At 34.4% G+C, this 23,203-nt stretch overlaps 1 protein-coding gene across 1 annotated transcript in view; it reads left to right on the forward strand.

The window, feature by feature from the left end:
- PIK3C2A (phosphatidylinositol-4-phosphate 3-kinase catalytic subunit type 2 alpha) overlaps nucleotides 1-23,203 on the forward strand; it is an 88,850-nt gene that overhangs the window by 12,473 nt on the left and 53,174 nt on the right. Inside the window, exon 2 of the mRNA XM_010977220.3 lies at nucleotides 9,241-10,377. Within this exon, the coding sequence (XP_010975522.2) occupies nucleotides 9,307-10,377 (1,071 nt within the window). The 5' untranslated portion in view covers nucleotides 9,241-9,306. The remainder of the gene's footprint in view (nucleotides 1-9,240; nucleotides 10,378-23,203) is intronic.

Genomic DNA, 23,203 nt, shown 5'->3' on the forward strand with positions numbered 1-23,203 from the left:
CTCCTACCTTGTTCTTTTTCAAGAGGGTCTTGGCTATTTTGGCCCTTTTGGTTACTGTATAAATTTTAGAATCACCTTGTCAAATTTTATTTTAAGAATCTGTTTGAATTTTGATTGGGATTGCATTGAACCTATAGATTTATTTCAAGAGAGGTGACATCTGTATAAAATTGTCTTCAAATCTGTAAACATGGAAGAATATCCATTACATTGAAATAGACAGTATTTGTCAGTAAACTTTTATAATTTCCCCTGCAACTTTTTATTACATGTATTATTAGTTAGTTGGTGGGTTTCATGTATGTGAATGTTATTGTAAGTATTTTTTGAAAACTGCTTTTTCTAATCATTCATTGCAGGAATATAGAAATACAATTAATTTCTGTATTAAAGTATCATAGCCAGCAACCTTGCTAAACTCTGGCAGGTAATTCTATTAATTACCTGCATATTCTTTGGACTTTTTACTTTATCAGTAAATAATGTTTTGTGTTTTCCTGTTTGAACCTACCCTCTTTTTTCTTTTTCTTGCTTTTCTGTCTAGGAGTCTATAAAATGTTGAATAGAAGTGGTGGTGGGCATCATGGTGTTTGTTCATGGTCAGAGGGGAGGTTCATGGTCAGAGCTTTCAAGGTTTTACAATTAAGTATGATTTTTGATGATACTTCTTGTCAAATAAGGAACTTCCCCTTCTATTCATAGTTGGCTAAGAATACCTATTGAGGTGAAAACATACTTTTCCTGTTGAATTCTTTAATTATTCCATGTGGTAAATTGCATTTTATTTTTACTACTAAGTTTGATTTGCTGTTACTTTGTTTAGAACTTTTTGTGTTGGTGTTTGTGAGTAAGATTGGCTTGTAATTTTCTTGTCTCATCCTCGCCTGGTTTTGTTATCAAAAGTAATAGTCACTTCATAAAATGTTTGGGAAATGTACTTTCTTGTCTGTCCTCTGAAAGGGTTTGTGGAAGGTAGATATTTTTTATTTTATGAAGCTAGGGAAGCCATCTGGCCCTGCAGTTTTCTTCGAGGAAAATATTTTTGGCTGCTAATTCAGTTTCTTTAATGGTTATAAGATTATTCAACTTTATAATTCTGTTTAAGTCAGTTTTAGTAAGTTACTATCTTCTAGGAATTTGTCTATATTTTAAAATTAATATCCTTATTATCTTTCTAATGTCTGTGACATCTGTTGGATGTCCTTTTTTAATTCTTGATATTGTTTATTACTTAATTATTTTTTCTTGATCAGCATCGCCAGGTATCTTATTAATATTTTTAAAAGACCCAGCTTTCAGTTTTGTGCACCTTCTCTGTTGTATGTTTCCTATGCCACTAATTTCTTCTGTGGTCTTTTTTCCCTTCCTAATACTTTTATTTTGCTGTTATTTTTCTACTTTCATGAGATGGATGCTTAGTTCATTAAGTTTTCAACCTTTCCACTTTTCTAACATCATATAAAGCTATAAATTTTCCTTTATCTACTGTTTTATGTATCTAACAAATTTTTGTATGATGAACATTTTTTACCTTTCTCTGTGTGTTCATTATCAATTTGGTATACAGTTAGATTTAGTATAATTTTTAAATTGCTATTGCCTCAATATGAGTAAAGCTAAGCATCTTTACTTTTTGTGAACTTCTTATTCCAACTCTTTGTCCATTTTTTCCATAGGGTTGTTTCTCTTTACAGGCTTTATATTATGTATTAGTAAAATTAGCTCTTTCTCTGTGATATGAATAGCAAATATTTTCCCCAGTTTATTGTTTTTCCGTTGACATTTCTAATAGTTATTTTACTTTACTTTTCAGCACCTAGAACAGTGCCTGGTGCATGGTATACACCCAGTGACTATTGAAGAAATGAATAAATTTAGTGGTGCTTGTTTGCCAAACAAAAGTTATTTTTTTAAATGCTTATGTCCTTGAATATTCTCTCATGGCTTGTAGGTTTTGAATCATATTATGGCAGCCTTCTTTATGCTGGAGGTTACATAGGGACTCAATATTTTCTTTTGGCTTTATGATTCTATTTTTTTATACTTAAATATTTAATCATTTTCTAATTTATCCTATGTGGTCAATTGTAAACACATTTCTCTATGAAATGTTAACCGTTTTCTAATTATAAAAGATTAATTGGAAATTATAAACTTTGAAAATACAAAAAAATTACAAAGGATGATAAAAACTGGCCTGAGTTAAAAGGCCATATATCAGCTATGGAACTTAAAAAAATAAAATTTTATTCTCCTGAAAAATAACTAATTGGCAGTTGAGATATTTTATTGACTTGAGAGGAGAGGTAACTTTGGGGAAGATAAATTTTTCCTTACCATCTAGAAGATAATAATGCTTGTTCACATGTTTTTTGTTCCTTTTCTCATAAATCATAACCTTGTGTTGTCCACTGACTTGTTGTCCTTTGGCTGTTGAGCACTTGATATGCGGCTAGTCTAAGTTGAAACGTGGTAAGTGTAAAATATATACCAGATTTTGAATACTTAGTATAAAAAAATGAAAGTAAAGTATCCAATTCATATTGTTATATTGATTATCTATTGAAATGATACTATTTTGGATATACTGGACTAGGTAAAGTTTATTATTAAAATTAATTTCATCTGTTTCTTTTTTATTAATGTAGCTGTAAAAACTTTTAATTCCGTATGTGACTTGCGTTCTGTTTCTGTTGAATAATGCTATTCTAACCTAATCCAACACCTGGGCATTCTTCTTTTTTGTCTTTTGCAAAAATTTGTATAGTGCCTAATACCAAAGTACTTGGGGTATTTTTGGTTTGTTTTTTTGGTCACGAGTGTTTTTCCCCTTCATGAATCAGTAAAGATAGAAGAAGGTTATCTTCTGTAATGGAGTTGTTTTTTTTTTTTTAAGCACAAATGAAGCATCTCCCATTTTTAGTTTTCTGGTGCCATCTCTAGCCCTCCTAGTTTTAAAGATAATTTTTCTTCCACCACTTGTTTATTCTAAACTCAACCACATGATTTTCCCATTTTAGTTGAATTAGTAATAAATGACTCCTTTAGTCTGTTTTTGGTTTTAGAATTTGTGCTCCTTTTTGATAAAAAGAATGGTGTCTTGAGTTTTGTAGTCAATGGTGCTTTCATTCAACAGCTATAGTAGAAATTTGAGAGTAGAGGATGAATAAAATAAGAATTTGTGCCCTCAATAAAATTATAAATTTGCTACTGAGCTGGTGGTAATAAATTGGTACATGTTACAGCTAAATAGCAGTATTAATTAGTTCATGATAGAATTAAAAGAAATAATTTATTACTACAGAAAGAAAGAACTCTAGGATTGGGGAAGAAAGTTGGTATTTATAAAGGATAAGATATGTCTAGACACTTACTGACTCCAGATAACTGTTAACATGAAAATATATCCTAGTGAGTTAGCACTGCCTAGATTTGAGTCCTGATTTCACCACTTGCTAGCTGCTATGAGCTTGGGCAGATTATATAACTGATGTGCTTAAATTTCTTCATTTGTGTACTAGGGATAATAATAGTAACTACTTATTATAGGTCTTTGCATAAATAGAGGTATATAGATTTTTCTACAGTTTTAACAGCTGTTTTACTGCAGTCTTCATAATTTTATTTTTAATAGTGGCATAATATTCAATTCCAGGGAGCTACCATAATTTATTTTTCTTTGAGATTAATTTTGATTTTAAAGGAGAATGTTTGTATTATTGAACTCAAATAATTGTTTCTCCATTTTCTAGGTATCTTGAATTTTAAGATCAGAAAACATTTAAATGGGTAACAGGACTAACTTGTTTTGTTTTATTTTATTTTTTGAGATTTAAATTTAAATTGTAAATGAACGTCAAAAGAAGCCAAGAGCTTTTAAATTAATTCATTTGGGTCTGTAAACGGTATCCAAGGGTTTAGCTGAATAGTTTAATTGCCCTCTTTTGAAGAATTTTAAAGTAGCTACAGCCTTGTGATCTGCACTGGGTTACTTTATCTTGGGAAATTTTTGGCAGATGATATACAATCATCATTCAAAAACAAGTTATATTGTCCTTCCCAGCTTGAATTAGGGGAACATTAGTACTGAAGTTTTCATTTTGAATTAGCATGTTGGAAATTATTTCCTGCTAAATGTTTGTCATCAAGTGAAGTTTATTTTTGAAAATTAATGGAGTATGTCAGTGCAGCAGCCTTAGAAAAATAGCTGAAGCACAGGGTTACTTTTGGACAACCTGTTAAGTCTTTTGTTATCATTTGAGTATACATGCATAATAATCTTTTGGAAAACTAAAATATGGTGATTTAGCTGCTAACAGACATCTGTTACTGCTTAGAGTCGAATTTACATTAGCATATACTGCTTTGGGTTGGAATTAGGGATAGAGCAAACAAATGAATTGATGATATTAAAATACTGTTAAAATATATTTTAACCTATTAATTTTATACCTTAGTCAATAAGTAAAAGATAATATTAATTTGAAATACTTGGAATAAGAGTCTGTTCTCCATTGAATTAAGTGTATCTCAGATGCACTTTAAAAAATTCCAGATTCCCCTTTGACAAAAATATCCTATTGTTAGTGGATAGAGGGACCCCTAAATTAGGAAGCCCACCAAAGTGTGGGTCCTTGCCACCGATTGTGAAAGAATTCGCACAGCAGAGGCAGAGAAACAAAGTGAACAGCCACTTTGTTGCTCAGAAGGGGAAAAGGAAGGAAAGCGCTTGAGAGAGGAAAAAGCACTACAGCAGGGAGCTGTCAGCCAGGATGGCCAGTAGAGGCAGCTCTGGCTCAGCTGGGGCTCAGACCACATGGATTTTTATGAGAGGCTTCTGCTGTCATGTCCTTCTTCCAGGTATGATGGAGCCAATCATTCTTTGTACAGGCTTTTCTGGTTGTTGCCATGGCAATTGTCTTCTGCCTTGGCGCTGGGTGTATCATTTAGCATGCTAATACATTACAGTCAGCTTATAATGAAGCTCAAGGTCCACTGGAAGATGAATCCTCCATCATCTTGGGCTCTGTTGGTTCTAACCAGTTCTTGTTTCTTATTGCAGCTGCCTCCTGAGACTTAGATAAGAGTAATTGGTTTCTAGTCAAGGGAGGGGCCAGGGGTATAATCCTGGAAGCAACAGCCTTGGTAACCAAAAAAGGTTGCTTTTAATCAGAATGCCAGACCCAGTGTTCCCCCTCAAACCTTTCTGCACTTTCTGCTCAGCCATAAACAAGAGGCAGGTGTTGGGAGGCTTAGTTCCTGCAGAAGATATTAAAGTTATTATTATGTATATTCCTTGAGGAAGAACCAGGACCCTGCCCTAGGACTGTTCCTCCCTTGTTACTGCATTCCCTTCCTTCCCTGACTAGCAACTGTTTGAATCTACCCTTTGAAACTCAGGGAAGGTCAAGGAGGCTTCATGAAGCCTACTTCCCACAAAAGAGAAATGGACAACAGAAAGGATTTGTATCAGGGAGGCCCACAGGGTCCTGCCCCCTTTCACTATCATTAGTAAAATATGGTAGCCAGGAGAATACTTAAATTACAAATTAGCATTATGCTTGTGGAAGATGAATTGCAGTTCATTATCTTTATCTTTTAGGAAAATGTTTTGTTTTAATCCACTTGATTTTGTGAAAAATAGTCAATGTGTTGTGTTGTTCAGTAACAGGTAATAACAGTTGATTCATTTCTCGCATCATATGTCCGTACTCTTGTGCCATCTGAAATCCCTTCTCTAAGACACTCTACTAGCCCTCATTCCTTCTTGTAAAACACATGTTCATTCAACTAAATTCCATATTTATTAAGCAGGATGCTTTTAAATGTGGAGGAAAAAAATGAACAAAGTTGACTTCTGCACTAAAGAAGCTTATTCTAGTCTTTTGGGTAGACATACAGGTTACAGATTCTGTGTTAAATCAAAAATACTCTTGGGTTTTCATTGGCAGAAAATAATTTTAAACTGGCTTAAGCAAGAAGGGGGATTTATTGGCTTACATAAATGAAAAGACTGGCCTTGCACATGGGTTGGATCCATGTTTAATGTAATATCTAGAATCCACCTCATTTCATTTATCTTAGTTTTCTTCTGGCTTGGATTCATTCTCAGGCGGTATCCTGTCAAGTGGTGGCAAAGACAGACAAAACAGTGTCAGACTTACATCCAGTCAGCTTGGCAACTGCAATGATAAGCTTCCTTTCCAAATAGTTCTAGAAATACTGTAGTTAACTCTGATGGCCAGACTTGGATCTTCAGGGGTGTTGGGGGTGGAGATAGGGTGAGGGAAGGGAGAAGGATGGTCCAACCTAATTTGAAGTAGGTAGAACAAAAGGGAGATAAATAGTTTCCAAAAAGGAAGTTATATATTCTACTACCAGAAGAAAGGATGCTGAGTAGGCAAAAACAGCATAACATCTACAAAAATAAAGATGATTAACTTTAGTTGAGTTTAAAAAAAAAATGAATTCTGATAGAAGCTCCTTAAGAAAAGCTTCAGATAGGAGACAGTATTTGAATTGGGCCCTGAAGGACAAGTAGAGTTTTCCAAGGCAGACTGGGTAAAGAAAAGACTTTCTAGGTCATTCATTTGAGAAGTTTGGCAGTGAAAGAAGAAAATTAAAATAAAAGCTGCTGGAGCCTAAAGGGGAATGTTAAGATTTTTTTCCCCTCAGTATGGAGAAAACTTGAGCATTTTTATGGCAGAGGAGCGGTAACAAGTAAGGGAGAAATTAATAATGCAAAAGAGGCAATCATTGATGAAGAAGGGAAATTCAGGGATTAAAGATATAAGTGGAAAGGCATCTTTAGAAAGGAAAAAGGGAACTCTTCATTCTCTGAGGCCAGGTGAAGGAAGATAGTGGCAGTGACTGTGGAGGTTAAAACGAATTTGCTGTTAAAGAGGTAAATGACTTCAGTTTTGTTTTCTAAAAGTAAGAAGAAAAGGTTTATCAGTTGCCTGTTGCTATGTAACAGATCATTCCAAAATGATTTTGTAGGTTAGCAGTTTGGCTTGAATTCAGGCTGGGTGGCTTCTTCTGCTGGTCTTGCCATGGGTCACTCATGTGACTGTGGTCATCTCAGCTGTGGATGGATGATCTAGGATGGTGGCTGCACTCACATATTTGGTGGTTGATGCTGGCTGTTGGCTGAACCTCTCTCTCTTTGTGCTCTCTTATCCTCTGTGAGCATTCACATGGCAGTGACTGCACTCAGGAAAGGAAGAGATGAAGCAGTAAGGCCTCTTATGATAGGCTTAGAACTCCCACAGTGCCACTTCTTTCACATTCTGTTGGTCAAAGCAAGTCACAAGGCCAGCTCAGATCAAGTAGAGAACTAGACACACCTGTTTATGGGAGGAGCAACAAAGTCACATTGCAAAGGGAAGTGTGTACTGGAATGGGAGGAATGTGTGCCCATTCCTCCCCATCCAACATTTTATTCTGAAAATTTTCAGTCTTGAGGCCAAATTGAAAGAATTTCAAAGTGAATACCTATATTCCACCACCTAGATTCTACTATTAACATTTTCCTGTACTTGCTTTATCACGTACTTATCCATCTGTCATTTCTCTGTTATTTCTCTTATTTTTTGGATGCATTTCAAAATAAGTTGTAGACATTAGTATTTTCCTCTAGGTACTTCATGCATATTTAGCAAGAGTCAGTATGTAGTTTTTTTCTTTTGATAAATTGTTTACATGCAATGAAGTGTACAAACTTTTAAGTGTACACCATGCCTAGTTTTGCAGTCTACTAGGTAGTAGAAGGGAAAAATTGGAATAACTTTTCAGTGAAATGCCTCAGAAAGTCAACTGTAGTTGTGTAAAAAGAATTGCAAAAAAAGTTTTTCTTGAATACCCCTTTCTTCATGTCCTCATCATTAATAATTTTTAAATTTAGTATTACCTCAACATTTAGGATTCTCATTTGTGTTACATTAGTTTGATTTTATTTTGAGCATTTCTCTACCTCCTTTCATTAAGCATTTATTGAGCACATACTATAGATCAGCACTATTACAAAAAAGGATGTAAACAGGAGCTCTCTTGCATTAACAGGTATTCAAACTAGATTTGTCTCAAACCAGATTAGATTAATAATAGATGCCATTCATTTAATGCTTATGCTTAAGGTTACTGATAGGCACTTAAAGTTACACTGTTTCATTTAATCCTCTGTAATTTAGGGGATAGGTACTTTTTCATACTTTAAAAGTTAGTGAACTAAGGCATATGGAAAAGTTTTCACTTGTTCAAGGGTTTACAGCTTCATAAATCAAAGTGGTATGACTACAGAACCCATATTTAATCCCTGTATCATTGATTAGAAGCAGGAAATGTGTTCTTTGTTACACAGTAGATAACTAACCCTTTAATTGGTCATCTTGCTTCATAGGATAATCTTGATGTGAATTAAATGTTTATTTTAAATAGAGGAATATAAATGTTTATTAACTGATCTATGAGAGAGTTTAATAAACTATCTTCTAGTTTATGAATAGATATTTTAGCAATTTGAAAAGGAGAAATTTTAGTATTACTAGCTGTTGATTTAACTGTATATAATCAAAATAGAAGTGATAAATTCAGCCATAATTTGACCTTTGAGTAGAGCATTACAGCTTCTTATAGACTTAACACTTTTGTCTTATTTTTCTAATATATGTTACAGTATACCTTGTAAAAATTTCTGGACTATTACAAGTCTTTAATCAGTTTTTCATATGATGTTTTGATAAAATAATAGTTACTTGATTGTATTGTCTAGGTGTTGAATTTATTGCTAATTTGCTTTTGAGCAATTTAACAAATAGCAAAAGATTTAAACTGTTTTGACTTGCTGTTTGCGTAACAGTAAACCCTGTCTGAACTCTTGAAAATATGTGACTAGCACTTAAGCCCTTTCATGCTAAGAATTCTGCCAGAAGTGCCACTGGTTAATAGCAGCCATTGTGACAGATGAAGTGAAAGCTGCTTGAGTTCATTTACTGTGTTAGCTTTCCTATTAGGTCAGGGAATGGGGTAAAGTCATGTATGTAGAAACATCTCTGTTAACCCAACAGTGTATAAGATGTTTTAAAAGTGTTCCTTAACCCAGATTTACCCCAACTGTTCATTTTATTTTAGTGGTGTATTTGTAAGTGGCATTAAATCCTAAATCATATGAACTAGGTTACAAATGAAATAAACTTGTGCTTTAAAAGTCTAATTGAGTGTTATGTTTATTTTTATGTATAGGTTTTGCTATTTTGGAAGCTACAAGAAAAAAAATAGATTGGGGAAGGTTTTGTCCTTTAAGTGGACATGGCTCAGATATCCAGCAACAGTGGATTTAAGCAGTGCTCATCTTCGCATCCGGAACCAACAAGAATAAAAGATGTGGACAAAGAAGAAGCATTACAGATGGAAGCAGAGGCTTTAGCAAAACTGCAAAAGGACAGACGAGTGACTGATAATCAGAGAGGCTTTGAGTTGTCAAACAGCACCAGACAAAAAGCACAAGTTTATAACAAACAGGATTATGATCTCATGGTGTTTCCTGAAGCAGATACCCAAAAAAGAGCAGTAGATATTGATGTAGAAAAACTCACCCAAGCTGAACTTGAGAAACTATTGCTGGATGACAGTTTTGAGACTAGGAAAACACCTGTTTTGCCAGTTACTCCTATTCTGAGCCCATCATTTTCAGCACAGCTCTATCTTAGACCTACTGTTCAGAGAGGACAGTGGCCACCTGGATTATCTGGGCCTTCCAGTTATACTTTACCTTCTATTTATCAGTCAAGTTACAGTAGTAAACAGACTGCATTCCAAAATGGCTTCAATCCAAGAATGCCTACTTTTCCATCCACAGAACCTATATATTTAAGTCTTCCAGGACAGTCTCCATATTTTTCATATCCTTTGACACCCGCCACACCCTTTCATCCACAAGGAAGCTTGCCTATCTATCGTCCAGTAGTCAGTCCTGACATGGCAAAGCTGTTTGACAAAATAGCTAGTACATCAGAGTTCTTAAAAAATGGAAAAGCAAGGACTGATTTGGAGATAAATTCAAAAGCAACAATCAGCAATCTTCAGGTATCTCCAAAGTCTGAAGATATCAGTAAATTTGACTGGTTAGACTTGGATCCTCTAAGTAAGCCTAAGGTGGACAATGTGGAGGTACTGGACCATGAGGAAGAGAAAAATGTACCAGGTTTGCTAGCAGACGATCCTTGGGATGCTGTTCTTCTTGAAGAGAGATCACCAGCAAGTTGTCACCTTGAAAGAAAGCTGAATGGAAAATCTCTTTCTGGGGCAACAGTAACAAGAAGCCAGTCTTTAAATATTCGAACAACTCAGCTCACAAAAGTCCAGGGCCAAATATCTCAGGTATAGTCTTTTCGTACTAACGTCTTAAACCTAGTAGTATAACACAGAATTTGTATTTGTGTACATAATTTATTAGGTAAAAGAAATATTTTTCATTTTGAATCATTTTCTTTATTCTTAAGTATAGTGTGAATCCTAGATTATATGGTACAGGATTAAATGTTTAGGCCAATCGAAAAATCGCTTGCTATTAGTATTTTCTAGGATTATACATTTAAAAACCTACAAGGATCCAACTGTCACTGATATTTTAAGATAGTTTTTATCTGTCTCTCAGTGTCTACTCATTTTATGTGGTCCTGCTTTCTCTTCCATATAGCCTTTATTTTTCAGGGTAAGGAATTTTGGCTTTTAACCCCATTTTAGAAGTTCTCATGTCTACTGTTTTGTTGTTCTAACCATGAGGGAGGAAGGAAGGAAAACCCCAGAGAGATGGGAGAAAAGCCGTTTAAAGGACCCTCTTTAACACCTATATTGATAAGAGTGAAGAACAGCACTACAGTCTATGCGGTAAAGTTGCTGAGTCTTACTATCTGGAGACATTACGTCAGGGTGCCTGGGACAGGATGTCTTGTCCCAGAAGAGAGGCAGCAGGGCTTAGACTTTTCCTTTCCATTTGTAGTACACCACTGAAGATTTGTATTTTGCGTTTATAATTGTGGATTCTAGGAATGTTTAAGGCTCATTCTCAACCTTAACGTGAATTTTATCATTCAGTTAATTAGATCAGCACCTAGCTATCTTTAGGCACTGAGAATCAAGTATCATTTAGGGAAGGAGAAGCGAATATTGCATGGTTTGGATGGATTTATGTTGAATTGTTGATTTTAAAAAGCCATTTTGGATGTCTGGGGAGAGAGAAGCAGATATTAAGAAGGTTAAGAAAAAAGGATGAAGATTTTTTTGGATGACATGATCAGAATCCAGAAAAATCTTAACCAGTGTAGTATTTTCCAGATGTATTTTAACTACAGCTCACATAAGGAATACATGTTATTAAGTTCTCTTAAGCTTTTCAATACTGTTTATAAATTTCTTAACATCTTTCAACCTAAAAATCACAAGTTAATTTCACATTTTTAATTAGAATCATAAATATAATGTCAGATTATTTTGTCTAATTATTCCATGTCATCTTGTCGTGGTTTTTGTTTTTACAAAATAACAATTGTTTCCTAAAGTATTTGAAAGGAGAAGGGAAAACTTTAAGCCAAGAATAATTTAAAAAGGGAGTGGGGGATATACCTAGGAGTGGAGTTGCTGATAATTAATTCTACATCAAGCTGTTTTCATAGTGACTATACCATTCTACATTCCCCTCAGCGATGTGTGAGAGTTCTAGTTTTTCCACATCCATGTCAGCACTTGTTATTTTCCATTTTTTTGGATTATAGCCATTCTAATGGATGTGAAGTGGTATCTCATTGTAGTTTTGACATGCGTTTCCCTGATGATTAATGATTTTGATATCTTTTCATATGCTTATTGGCTGTTTCTGTACCTTCTAAAAAAAATGTCTTAAAGTCATTTGCCCATTTAAAAAATTGGATTGTCCATAGCAGTTTTATTCATAATAGCCAAAAAATGGAACAACCCAAATGTCCATCAGCTGATAAATGGGTAAGCAAAAGTGTTATGTCCATACAATGGGACATTTTTCACCCATACAAAGGAATGAAGTCCTGATATATGCTACAACATGGATGACCCTTGAAAACATTATGAATAAGAGAAGCTGGACACACAAAAAGTGTATGATTCAATTTATATATGTCCAGAAAAGGCAAATCCATAGAAAAAGAAAGCAGATTAGCGTTTGCCAGGGGATGGAGGGAATGAGGAATGATTGCTTAATGGGTACGGGGATTTTTTGGGGGGCGGGGGATGATGAAAATGTTCTGGAATTAGAACATTTCAGTGTTCTTACCATAGTAGTGATTGATGGTCACATAACATTATGAATGTACTGAAAGCCAACAAATTGTACATTTTTAAAAGGTTAAAATGGCAGATTTATGTTCTGTGTATTTTACCCCCCCCTTTTTTTTTTTAAAGAAAAAAGGAAGGCACTGGTCTCCCTGATCCTACCATCCTGCTCAGGCCATGTTACTGTTGGATTCACATTTGGGTTAGTGTTCGAGTGAGAGATCCCTCCCGAACTGTGGGTCTCCTTTTTATGGATTTAGCATGAAGGCATGGTGTTTGACACCATGCAGTCTAGATTAGGGCTGTTAGCTGCTTATAGGAGTTGTTTGAGAAAGACAACTGCCTAGAACCTGGAGATCTCAGGAGATATGGAAAGTTGCAGTCTCTGCTATCAGAGAAAAAGAAGCAAGCCCCTGGTCCTTTAGCGAGCTGAGTTTAGGCTCAGCCCTTCCACTGGCAGAAGGCAGAGCCCCTGTTTGTCCAGGCAATGCAGTGTAAGCATCCAAGTCGCTTTCAAATAACCTTGCCCTTTCATCACACCTCCATATATATACACTTAGACACCTCCACAATGTATGTATGCATTGTAGCCATAATACATAGATTATCTTGAATTTAATAAAATATTTATAAATGAATCTGGTTTATTCCATTATCTCTATATGTCAAATTCTGACCTTCCCAGCACTGGGAAATCATTTATCCACTAAGGGGAAACAGAGTATTCCAGGTGAGCTAAGATTACCATTCCAGGTGAACTGTGGTTATCATCTTAACCAAGCTGAAGTTTGTGGGTTGACCAGAATTATATACTGTCCAATGATCCACGACTGGAACTCAGAACCCAAGAGCTACATGCTTTTTATCTATTCTGCAAATATTCAGTCTGAACTCTTTTTTTATAATCACTGAGATGGTAGAGAGTTCCTAAAAATCCTTTGAGACCAGAGCGACCATACCTGTTTTACAGTTGAGGAAACTGAGATGTAAAGAAGTTAAGGAATTATTAATTTTTTCATGTAATAATGGTATTGTAGTTAGTTAAATGAACTCATATTTTAGAGTTATTAAGGTGATAACCATAGTTATCTAATCTGACTAACTTTTGTTTCATGGATGAAGAAACTCAGATTCAGAAAGTGACTTATCTCCAATTAGTATTTTCTTCATTTTCTTTGCAACTTTAAACTCCTAACATAGAATGCCAGTGCTTTCACTATAAAACACCACTGCTTTCCCTCTTGCAATCTGTAGTTTAGACTGGTTACTTCTGATTCAACTCATGTTTTCTCCACCTTTTCCTTTGGTGGGGGCAGGGCTGTAATACTCATTTACATCCCTTTTATTATCTCTTTGTATACATCTTTTCCTACTCATTTTTAATATTTCTCACAGCACCATCTTTATTTTCCTTATTTGGGGTGTTTTCAGAAAGCATCTTGTAGGACTAATGAGGACTGGTAGTTTTCTAAAGATAGAAAAAAATTCCCCTAGCAGGGTCTGGGGAATCAGATCACATGAGAGTTACAGGAAATTGCTAGTTGCTCAGATGCTAGGAATTAACTAGGCTCTGGGCAAGATGAGTTTTAGCAGGAACATGCTCTTATATTTTGTTTAAAGTATAGGGGGAATGATCAAGGAGTAAGCAAATTGGTTGTGAGAGACATGAGTCAAAGCCAGGTAAGCAAAAACAAACATGATTTGATCAGCTGATCAATTAGAGTGGAGATAGATTACTAAGGTATACGTCAGAGACTTTACTAAATGGCACAATGTCTGAATTCAGGTGGCTTTGGCTCCTTAGAGGAGTCTAACTGTGGCATTGCTGAGGAGGTGTATAGTTCTTGAACATTCCATTATACTCTGCTCTATTAAAACCCCATCTAATAATTATGTTTGAACACAACATTCTAAGAGGAGCACAACATTCTAAGAGGAGGACCACTGCCAGACCAGTGTGTGTCTTGCAAATAGAAGGCTACAGTGTTAAGGATCTAGAATCTAGTTAAAGGAGCTATTGAAAAGACTGGAGATACTTTGCCTGAAGAAGAGAATAATACTGGTGATAAGTCACACTCTGAATGTGAGTTTCTTCATCTATGATAAAGTTGGCTGTGCTAGTTGATTTCCAGGATCCTTTCAGGAATGATATTTAAAGTTTGGAAAGTTGCCATGTAAGATAAAAAGTGGACTTTTTTTTTTTTTTTTTTTAAAGTTTTGGGTTTTGAACATAGGTTCTCAAACCAGAGTAGAGTACCTTAAAATCATGATATTCTTTTAAAAAAGATGAAATAGTGTTGTATTAAATTTTTCAATATATTGAGTGTGTTACTTTGTGCTACCTTAAGTAGCTCTTTTTTGCTGAATTTTAATAGACAAGTGGTGACAGATGCTAAAAGTTAAAATATATTTTATAGAAAGCTTAAAATTCTCTGTTAAAGGAAAAAATTTAATTTAGTAACTCAGTTTTAAAATTTATTGTTCCAAAAAGTAGAACAAGGACTAATGGGGAAGAAAATTCAAAGAGGCAGGTATTATAGTTAAATATGAATAAAGGAACTTATAAATAGCCATTTGGTAATGATCCTTCACATGTAGTTAATGCATAGTTATTGGAAATTTTCAATCAGAGGTTTGGTGTGCACTTGTTAAGGTGCTCTAAAAGAATTTTTATATTCAAATAAGAATTTTAAGCCCCTTTATTAACACTAAGGTTTAATCATTTTGTGTACAGGAAGATAAAGTTTGGTTTGATTTAGGCCAAAAGGGGGAGGTAAACAGAGCACTAATAATAAGCTGACTTTGGAAGTCTGTGGTACAAACATTGGCCTGGAACTTTTAATTTTTCATACACCATTCATCTCTATTTAAAAACTCTTCCCTAAGGTTCATATTTTTTGTTGGGAAATAAGATAGCAGTGCCTATTTTTTATAATTACTTTACGTAAGTATTCATTTCCTGTAAGAATTTTACATTTTGTGGTAAAAACTCTGAAGGGTGTTTTCTTTCTTGCTCAGCAGTCTTACTTCCTGTTTCCTTCTAGTGTCTTTTGTTAATAATAATCTAAATACTTTAGTTGAAATTTTTGTGACCAAGATCAGGAAAAGGCATAGTACTTAAAACTGTCTTCTGGCAATTTAAATTTAAATCATGCTTTTAGTTAATAGCTGTAACTTTAGCTACTTTGAGCAGATTTCAAAGGTTTTAGTAATGAATCAAATTATTTTCATATAATGGTTTTGCAGAATTCTGTGGCTGTTGATTCTAAAAGTTGATTACATTAACATTGTAAAAATTTATATTTCCATTAGCACAATGTCTAACATTAGTTTTTGTTTGTTTTTTAGGGGGGAGGTAATTAGGTTTATTTATTTTTTTATTCATTTTTAGTGGAGGTACTGGAAATTGAACCCAGGACCTCGTACATGCTAGGCATGCACTATACCACTGAGCTGTATCCTTCCTCCTAACATTAGTTTTAAAGAAGAAGTAAACTTCACTAAAATATGATTTTCATTGTCTAGCTGAATGTAGTACACTATTTGAATAGCTTACTGAAGTCTATAAAATTTTCAAAAAATTCAAATAAGGAAATAACCACCTTTGTTCTGAATAGCAAATGATATGTTTATATTCAATGCTTAAAATATGTTCTTTGAAAACTTGGTATACTATCTAACTTCATGGGTAAGATAGCATGAACCTTGGACTTGTGTAGGTGTAAAGCTTTCCAATATTGTTAAAACTGCATTATAGAGTATGTACTCTTAAGTTTTTATGAATTATTTCAAACCTTCACCACTTTCCTTAATCCTTAATCTACCCTTTCCACCTCTCTTCTAATAGGTGACCTCACTACCCTTTTTTAAAATTAAATTATAATTGACCTACAACACTGTTAGTTCCAGGTGCACAACATAATACAGTGATTCAGTATTTCTGTACATTACAAAATGATCACCATGATAAGTCTAGTTACCATCTGTCACTAGACAAAGTTCTTACAATATTATTGACTATATTCCCCATGCTGTACATTTCATCCCTGTGACTCATTTATTTAGTAACTGGAAGCTTGTACCTCTTAATCTTCATTACCTATTTCATACATCCCACCTCCCCCATGCTCTCTGTATCTATGAATCTGTTTCTGTTTGTTATAGTTGTTCAAATATATATATTTGTTTTGTTTTTTAGGTTCAACATGTAAGTGAAATCATGTGGTATTTGTCTTTCTCTTGTCTGATTTATTTCACTTAGCATAATAACCTCTAGGTTCATCCATTTTGTCCCAAATGAGATTTCATTCTTTATGATTGAGTAATATTCTATTGTAGATACATACCACATCATTATCCATTCATCTGTCATTGAACACTTAGGTTGCTTCCGTATCTTGGCTATTGTAAATAATACTGCAGTGAACACAGAGGTGTATATATCTTGTCAAGTTACTGTCTTTGTTTTCTTTGGAAAAATACCCAAAAGTGGAATTGCTGGATTGTATGGTAGTTCTACTTTTAATTTTTTGAGGAACCTCCATGCTGCTTTCCATAGTGGCTATACCAGTTTACATTCCTACCAACAGTGCACCAGGGTTCCCTTTTCTCCACATCCTTGCTAGCACTTGTTATTTGTCGTCTTTTTTTTTGATAATAGCCATTCTAGGTGTGAGATGAGACCTCACTGTGGTTTTGATTTGCACTTCCCTGGTGATTAGTGATGTTGAGCATCTTTTTCATGTGTCTGTGGCCATCTGCATGTCTTCCTTCATAAAATGCCCATTTTAAAAATCAGGGTTTTTTTTGACATTGAATTGTATGAGTTCTTTGTATATTTTGAATATTAACTCCTTATCAGGTATATCATTTGCAGATATCTTCTCCCATTCAGTAGGCTGTCTTTTCATTTTTTTGGTGTTTCCTTTGCTGTACAAAAGCTTTTTAATTTAATGTAGTCCCATTTATTTATTTTTGCTTTTGTTTCCCTTGCCTGAGGGGAGACATCCAAAAAAAATTGCTAAAACCAATGTCAAAGCACATACTGCCTATTTTCTTCTAGGAGTTTTATGGTTTCAAGTCTTGCATTTAAGTCTTTAATCCATTTTGAATTTATTTTTATATATGATGTGAGAAAGTAGTCTGGTTTGGTCCTTTTTTCATGTGGCTGTTCAGTTTTACAAACACCATTTATTGAAGAGGCTGTCTTTTCACCTTTATATATTGCCTCCTTTGTCATAGATTAATTCACCATGTGAAAGTGTGAGTTTATTTCTAGGCTCTCTGTTCTGTTCCAGTGATCTATGTGTCTTTTTTGGTGCTGGTACCATACTGTTTTGATTACTGTAGCTTTGTAATGTAGTTTGAAGTCAGGGTGCATGATACTTCCAGCTTTGTGCTTCTTTCTCAGGATTGTTTTGGCTGTTGAGGATCTTTTGTGTTTCCATACACAGTTTAGAAGTATTTGTTTTAATTCTGTGAAAAATATCATTGGTATTTTGATAAGGATTGTATTGACTCTGTAGATTGCCTTGGGTAGTATGGTCATTTGAACAGTATTAATTCTTCCACTTCATGAGCACAGTGTATCTTTCCATTTGTGTTGTCTTCAGTTTCTTTAATCAGTGTCTTACAGTTTTCCAAGAGCATGACTTTTACCTGTATTGATTAGATTTATTCCTAGGTATATTATTCTTTTTGTTGGAGTTGTAAATGGGATTGTTTCCTTAATTTCTCTTTCTGCTAGTTTTTGTCAGTGTATAGAAATGCAAGAAATTTCTGTATATTAATTTATTAATTATATTAATCCTGCAACTTTACTGAATTCATTTATTCTAATAGTTTTTTGTTGGTGTCTCTAGGATTTTTTTTTCTATATCATATCATGTCATCTGCAAACAGTGACAGCTTTACTTTTTCCTTTTCAATTTGGATTCCTTTTCTTTTTCTTGTCTGATTGCTATGGCCAGGACTTCCAATTACCTTTCTTTTAAAAATAGTGAGGTCAAAGCCATTTTTTTGTATGCACTTGCCCACCTCAGATTTATTTGCCTCTTCTTTCTTGGAGGGAAGAGCTGTTCTTTCCTTTTTCCAAAACTTAACTTTTTTCACCTCTTTTCTTGTTCCTTTCTCCCCAAAGTATTTCAACCATTATTCTTTCAAAGAGAATTTGTACTTACTGGTTTTCTAGTCTCTCATCATCCTCTCTTGTTCCTATCATATTGCAGAAACTTGTTTCTGGTAATATGAATACTAATTGCCAGTCTAGTGACCATATTCACTGTAAGTCTTTTTGCTTCATTTGCAACAATTAACTGAATTCTTATTCTGAAAATTCTCTTCTGTAGCCCTAGTTAAATCTACTTAATACTTTTCTTCCTCTAATTTTTGACTCCTTTTCCTTCTCTAGCTTCTAAACATAGGCATTTCTGTAAGACTTTGTCCTTCATTGTCTTTAATATATTTCATCTTTTCTCTCTTGGTCAGAGCTTTATTCTTGAGGTTCCAAGATACAGAGTTTGAAACCTACTGGTCTAGACTCTTCTTGCAGCAGTGTGACTCCTTGGCTATCTGTGATTGAGATGCTGTTATGATTAATTTTATGTGTCAGTTTGACTGGGCTATGAGGTGCTCAGATATTCGGTCAGACATTTTGGGTATGTCTGTAAGGGTGCTTCTGGATGAGATTAATATTTGAATTGTTAGACTGAGTAAAGACAGATTGCTCTCCTTAATGGGATGGGCCTTGTCCAAACAGTTGAAGGCCTGAATAGAACAAAAAAGCTGACCCTACCACCAAAAAGGGGGAATTCCTTCAACTTGACTCCCTTTGAGTTGAAACTTTGTTTTTGTTTCTGTTTTTCCTGCCTGTGTACTCAAACTGAAACATTGGATCTTCCTTGGCCTGCCAGACTCAGATGTAGAACTACACCATCAGTTCTCTTGGGTCTCTAGTTTGTCAACTGCAGATCTTGAGACTTGTCAGCATCTATGATCACATGAGTCAATTTCTTATTATAAATACCTCTGTGTGTGTATGTATGTATATGTGTGTGTATATATATATGGAGAGAGAGAGAGAGAGAGAAAGAGAACAGGAACAAGAGAAATGATGCTAGTGGGTGCAGCCTCTTAGGTATCCCTAAGCCTCCTAAAAAGACTGTCTCCTATTGATGGAGCTTGAATCCAGAATCCTTTAGGTTGGGATATTGCTCTCTTAGTGATCCTGACGGATGCTGACAGCAATTAGCAGAGAGAAGTTTCCCTGTAGAAAATTGCAGAAATTGGATGATTCCTAATTCTATGTCTTTAGCTCCAGAGTAGAATTTTATGATAGTTGCAGAAATTGGATGATTACCAATTCTGTGTCTTTAGCTCTAGAATATATTTTATAATAGAATATTTCTAGGTGATACCCAAACATCTACATGGATTTCTAAGTCTAAAATATTTACTATAAAACTCAGTATCTTCCCCCACAAACGTCTTCTTTGTTTCCTATATTAGATAATAACATTAGCAGTTTTTTATTTTATCACTTATCTCTTTTGTTCATTGAAAAATATTTAAGGACAAAATGTGAGGGTTACAAATATTAACCATTAACAGGCTTTATCCTTAAAGAACTTGGGTTAGAAGAGGGAGATAGGATGTATGTGCATATAACTGTATTATAAAATAGAAAGCCACATAAAAGTTTGTGCAAGATCAGTGGAGAAAAGAGACGACTTGATGTTTAGGTTGTCTGACTGCAGTTGGAGGGAGGGATTGGGAGCAACAGTTGAGGGAGTAGGTGTAAAATTAAAAAAAAAATTTTTTTTTGGTTCCAGAAAAAGTGGAGAAGACAAAACATGTTAACGTTACTGTACGATATGAAATCATTTCAGCCCAGCTGTTTTTTTACTTCAGAACATTTAATTTTTTTTATTCTATTATTATCTAGATGTATGACTAGAGAATTAGTTATTATAATCTATTTCTGCCAATGTCAGTTGAAACTTATAACTTGCTTTAAAGGACCTAGTTCATGAAAAATGTGTAGGAATGCCACTGAGATTCAAGATATGTTAATCAGTAGAATATGAAAAACAGAATTAAGAAAAGATGGTTATTGGGTCAAGCAAAAGTACAGATTTTGTATAGCATTGCTCCTGCAAAGGTCACAATGCTGTTTTTTCTCATGTTCTAAAGTTTTTTGTTTGTTTTAGGAGACTATTGTGAGGTAGAATGGCCTAGTGATTAAGCATGTAGTTCTGAAGTTAGGTTATCTAGGTTGAAATCCTAACTGTTAAATATATGAGCTGTGTGACCTTGTTGGAGTTAATTAACTTCTCTGTGCCTCATGTTTTAATCTGTAAAATGGGGATAATAATAATAATGGCGCCCTACTGCTAGAGCTTTGTGAGAAATAAATAATACATGCATATATGCATACATAACTAAATTTCTTACAGCAGACTCTGACAGTAATAAGTGCTCAGTAATTGCTAGTTTTTTTTTTTTTAAATCGTGGTAAAATCCATATAACAAAATTTACCATCTTAACCATTTTAAAGTGTATGATTCAGTGGTATTAAATACATTGCTGTGCAACCATCACCACTTTCCATCCCCATAATTCTTTTCATCTTGTAAAACTGATATTCTGTACCCATTAAGCAGTAACTCCCCATCTTCCCCTCCTCCTAGCCCCTGGCAACCACTATTACACTTCCTGTCTCTGATTTTGAATACTCTAAGTACTTCATATAAGTGGAATCATATAGTATTTTTTTTGTGACAGGCTTATTTCACTTAGCATATTGTTTTCAAGGTTCATCCGTAGTAGCATATTGCAGAATTTTCTTCCTTTTTAGGTTGAATAATACTCTGTTGTATGTATTTTCCTCATTTTGCTTGCCTATCCATTCATATGTTGGTGAATACTTGTATCACTTCCATGTTTTAGCTATTGTAAATAATACTCCTATGAACATGGGTGTACAAATATCTCAAGACCTGCTTTCAGTTCTTTTCGGTGTATATCTAGAAGTGGAGTTGCTGGATCATGTGGTAATTATATTTTTAATTGTTTGAGGAACCATCATACTGTTTTATACAGTGGCTGTACCATTTTGCATTACTATCAGCAATGCCCAAGGGTTCCAGTGTTTCTACATCCTCACCAACATTTGTTGTTTTCTGTTTTTTTAATGGTAACCATCTTAATGGGTGTGAGGTGGTATCTCATTGTAGTTTAAATATTACTTTTGTAGTGATAATAATTAGAAAAAGCTTATTTTTTAGAATCTGATATTAATAATGAAAATTACCACTATTCTTTTTTAGGAGATGCTTAAAGGAACTACATGGTGCCTTATATTCGTTCAGTGTTTTATGAATGCTATGCGAAGTTCGTTCATTATATGGAAGTAAATTATAACTTGTTTTTGGAGGAAGCAAAACATTCAACAATTTAACCAATGGTTGGGTGCCTTCTGTACTGGATATAAAGTTTTACAGAAATATACAATTTAATAAAAGTTGATTCTTGTCTTCAAGGAGCTTCCACATTAGGGCAAATATAAAACAGAATGTAATGATATGGTGTTTGGTTCAGACTAAGTGCTTAGAAGTGCTAAGAGGGAAGAAATGCTTCATACTGAATACTCAAGATATTGTAGATGAAGTGACATTCCATTGGGCCTTAAAAACTAATAGATCTTTGACTTGTGGGGGAAGGTTAGGAGGACGGCATTCAAGACAAAGTTTCAGAGGCAACATAGTTCAGTTTGTGTTTTATAGGAACAGAATATGATTCAAGCTAACTGGGACATAGTATTCATTTAGGAAGTTCTGGGAAATATGATTGGATTAGATGGTAACAAATTTGGAGTGTCAAACCAGAGGGCTTGAAATATAAAAATCCATTTTTAGGAAAGTATGGTCTATTTGCTATAGTGCTTGTTTCTGTAACACAAATTTGCATATATAATTGGTAAATGGGATTGATGTCAGTATAATGGGAAAGTAACATTAGTTCAAAAATAATCTTTCCAGTATGTTAACAGTTTAAAGCAATCAAGAACAAACTCTCTCATAGTTAAAAAGAAAGCCTTAGTAAAGGAAATATTAAGGAAAACACTGAAAATCCTGCAGAAGTGAAAATGGTGATTGAATGAGTAACTTCAAGATTGCTTCCACATTCCTCAGGGTTAAGCATTCTGGTGAAGCAGTGAGTACGGACAAAGAAGTTGTCAAAGACATTTTGTTTTGTATTGAGAACCTTGGTGCAGAAGTCTACATCCTGGATTATATTTTTAACTTCATTTTGTCTTCACTAGAAGCAAGTGCCCTTAAGAATCCATATAACAAATTAGGAAGCAGAAGTTCCAGAGTTTAAGGAGGCTTCAAAGGATTGAAGACCATAATTCTAGGTGCAAATTCAAGTGGAGATTTAATTGTGCTAGTGTTTTTATAAGGACTTGATATTGTTTTAGTTGGGGCTTTGACTACAGTTACACTGATTTTGAGTAGTCTGCCTTAACTCTGTTTCCCATGAGCTCTGTTATTTGTAGTTGCGATTTTTCTAGAATTCAAGGCTGGCGGTCCCTCTCCAATGTGCATATCACATTCTAGCTGAAAGGGCTCTGCCACATTTTAAAAGCAGCAAATTCATAAAGGAATTGTTGCCCTGAGTTTTCAGTTTAATTTCCTGACAAAATCTTCTTGTGTGTCATGGTCATTGAAATCCATTACAGTTCTTCAAATTTATACACGGTGATCTCATTCACTTATTTTTGAATTGAGAATGGTCCCATTTTAATTTTAAAGGAAATCTACATTTGAAATTTGTGCTAAATCAAGTATTTTTATGTAGTAAGTCAAAACACCTCTAAATGGACTCTGCTTGCGTGGTGAA

This window comes from Camelus dromedarius, chromosome 12 (assembly GCF_036321535.1).
Source record: "Camelus dromedarius isolate mCamDro1 chromosome 12, mCamDro1.pat, whole genome shotgun sequence".
NCBI classification, from domain to species: Eukaryota; Metazoa; Chordata; class Mammalia; order Artiodactyla; family Camelidae; genus Camelus; species Camelus dromedarius.